General features: G+C 53.2%; 1 protein-coding gene across 1 annotated transcript in view; it reads left to right on the top strand.

Annotated features, from left to right (window-relative positions):
* Positions 1–293: 293 nt before the first annotated feature.
* Positions 294–436, top strand: part of alkal2b (ALK and LTK ligand 2b) — a gene marked incomplete at its 5' end in the record, with an annotated part of 18743 nt that continues 18600 nt past the window's right edge. The window contains one exon of the mRNA XM_084195033.1: positions 294–436. This exon is cut by the window's right edge and continues 140 nt beyond it. Coding sequence (XP_084051159.1) covers positions 294–436 — 143 coding nt within the window.

Here is a 436-nt window from a genome sequence, read left to right as displayed (position 1 = left end):
TAAATAACAGGGGCTAGTTTTAATCAGAAACAGATTCTGATTCACACCATGATCCATGAGAGGAAAGGACGTGTTGTTTTTGTGAGCAGGAGGAGACAGTGGATCGTCTGATTTCTTATGACTTGGGGGTGACTGTCTCTAAAGGTATCTAAAGTCAACTGTCGTACATGGCTTGTCTGTATGCTGAATGTTGAATTGTGCCAATAAAGGCTTCCCTACTGACAGTCTGTGTGTTTTCAGGGTCGTGCGAGGTGACTCTGCGAGGGGAAGGCGTGCTCCCGGGGGTAGGAGCGATGAGCACGCTGCGTGTCCCCGTCCTGCTGGCGCTGCTGGTCCTACTGCTGACCGCTGGCTTCTACAAACAGAGCTCCGTGGACGTGAGCCTGGGGGCGAGCACAGGGGCGGGCACGGACGGACACAACCTCCTGGAGATCAT

Source organism: Coregonus lavaretus, assembly GCF_964263955.1.
Source record: "Coregonus lavaretus genome assembly, contig: HAP1_SCAFFOLD_3819, whole genome shotgun sequence".
Lineage (NCBI taxonomy): Eukaryota > Metazoa > Chordata > Actinopteri > Salmoniformes > Salmonidae > Coregonus > Coregonus lavaretus.
This window is presented reverse-complemented; position numbering and strand designations above follow the sequence as displayed.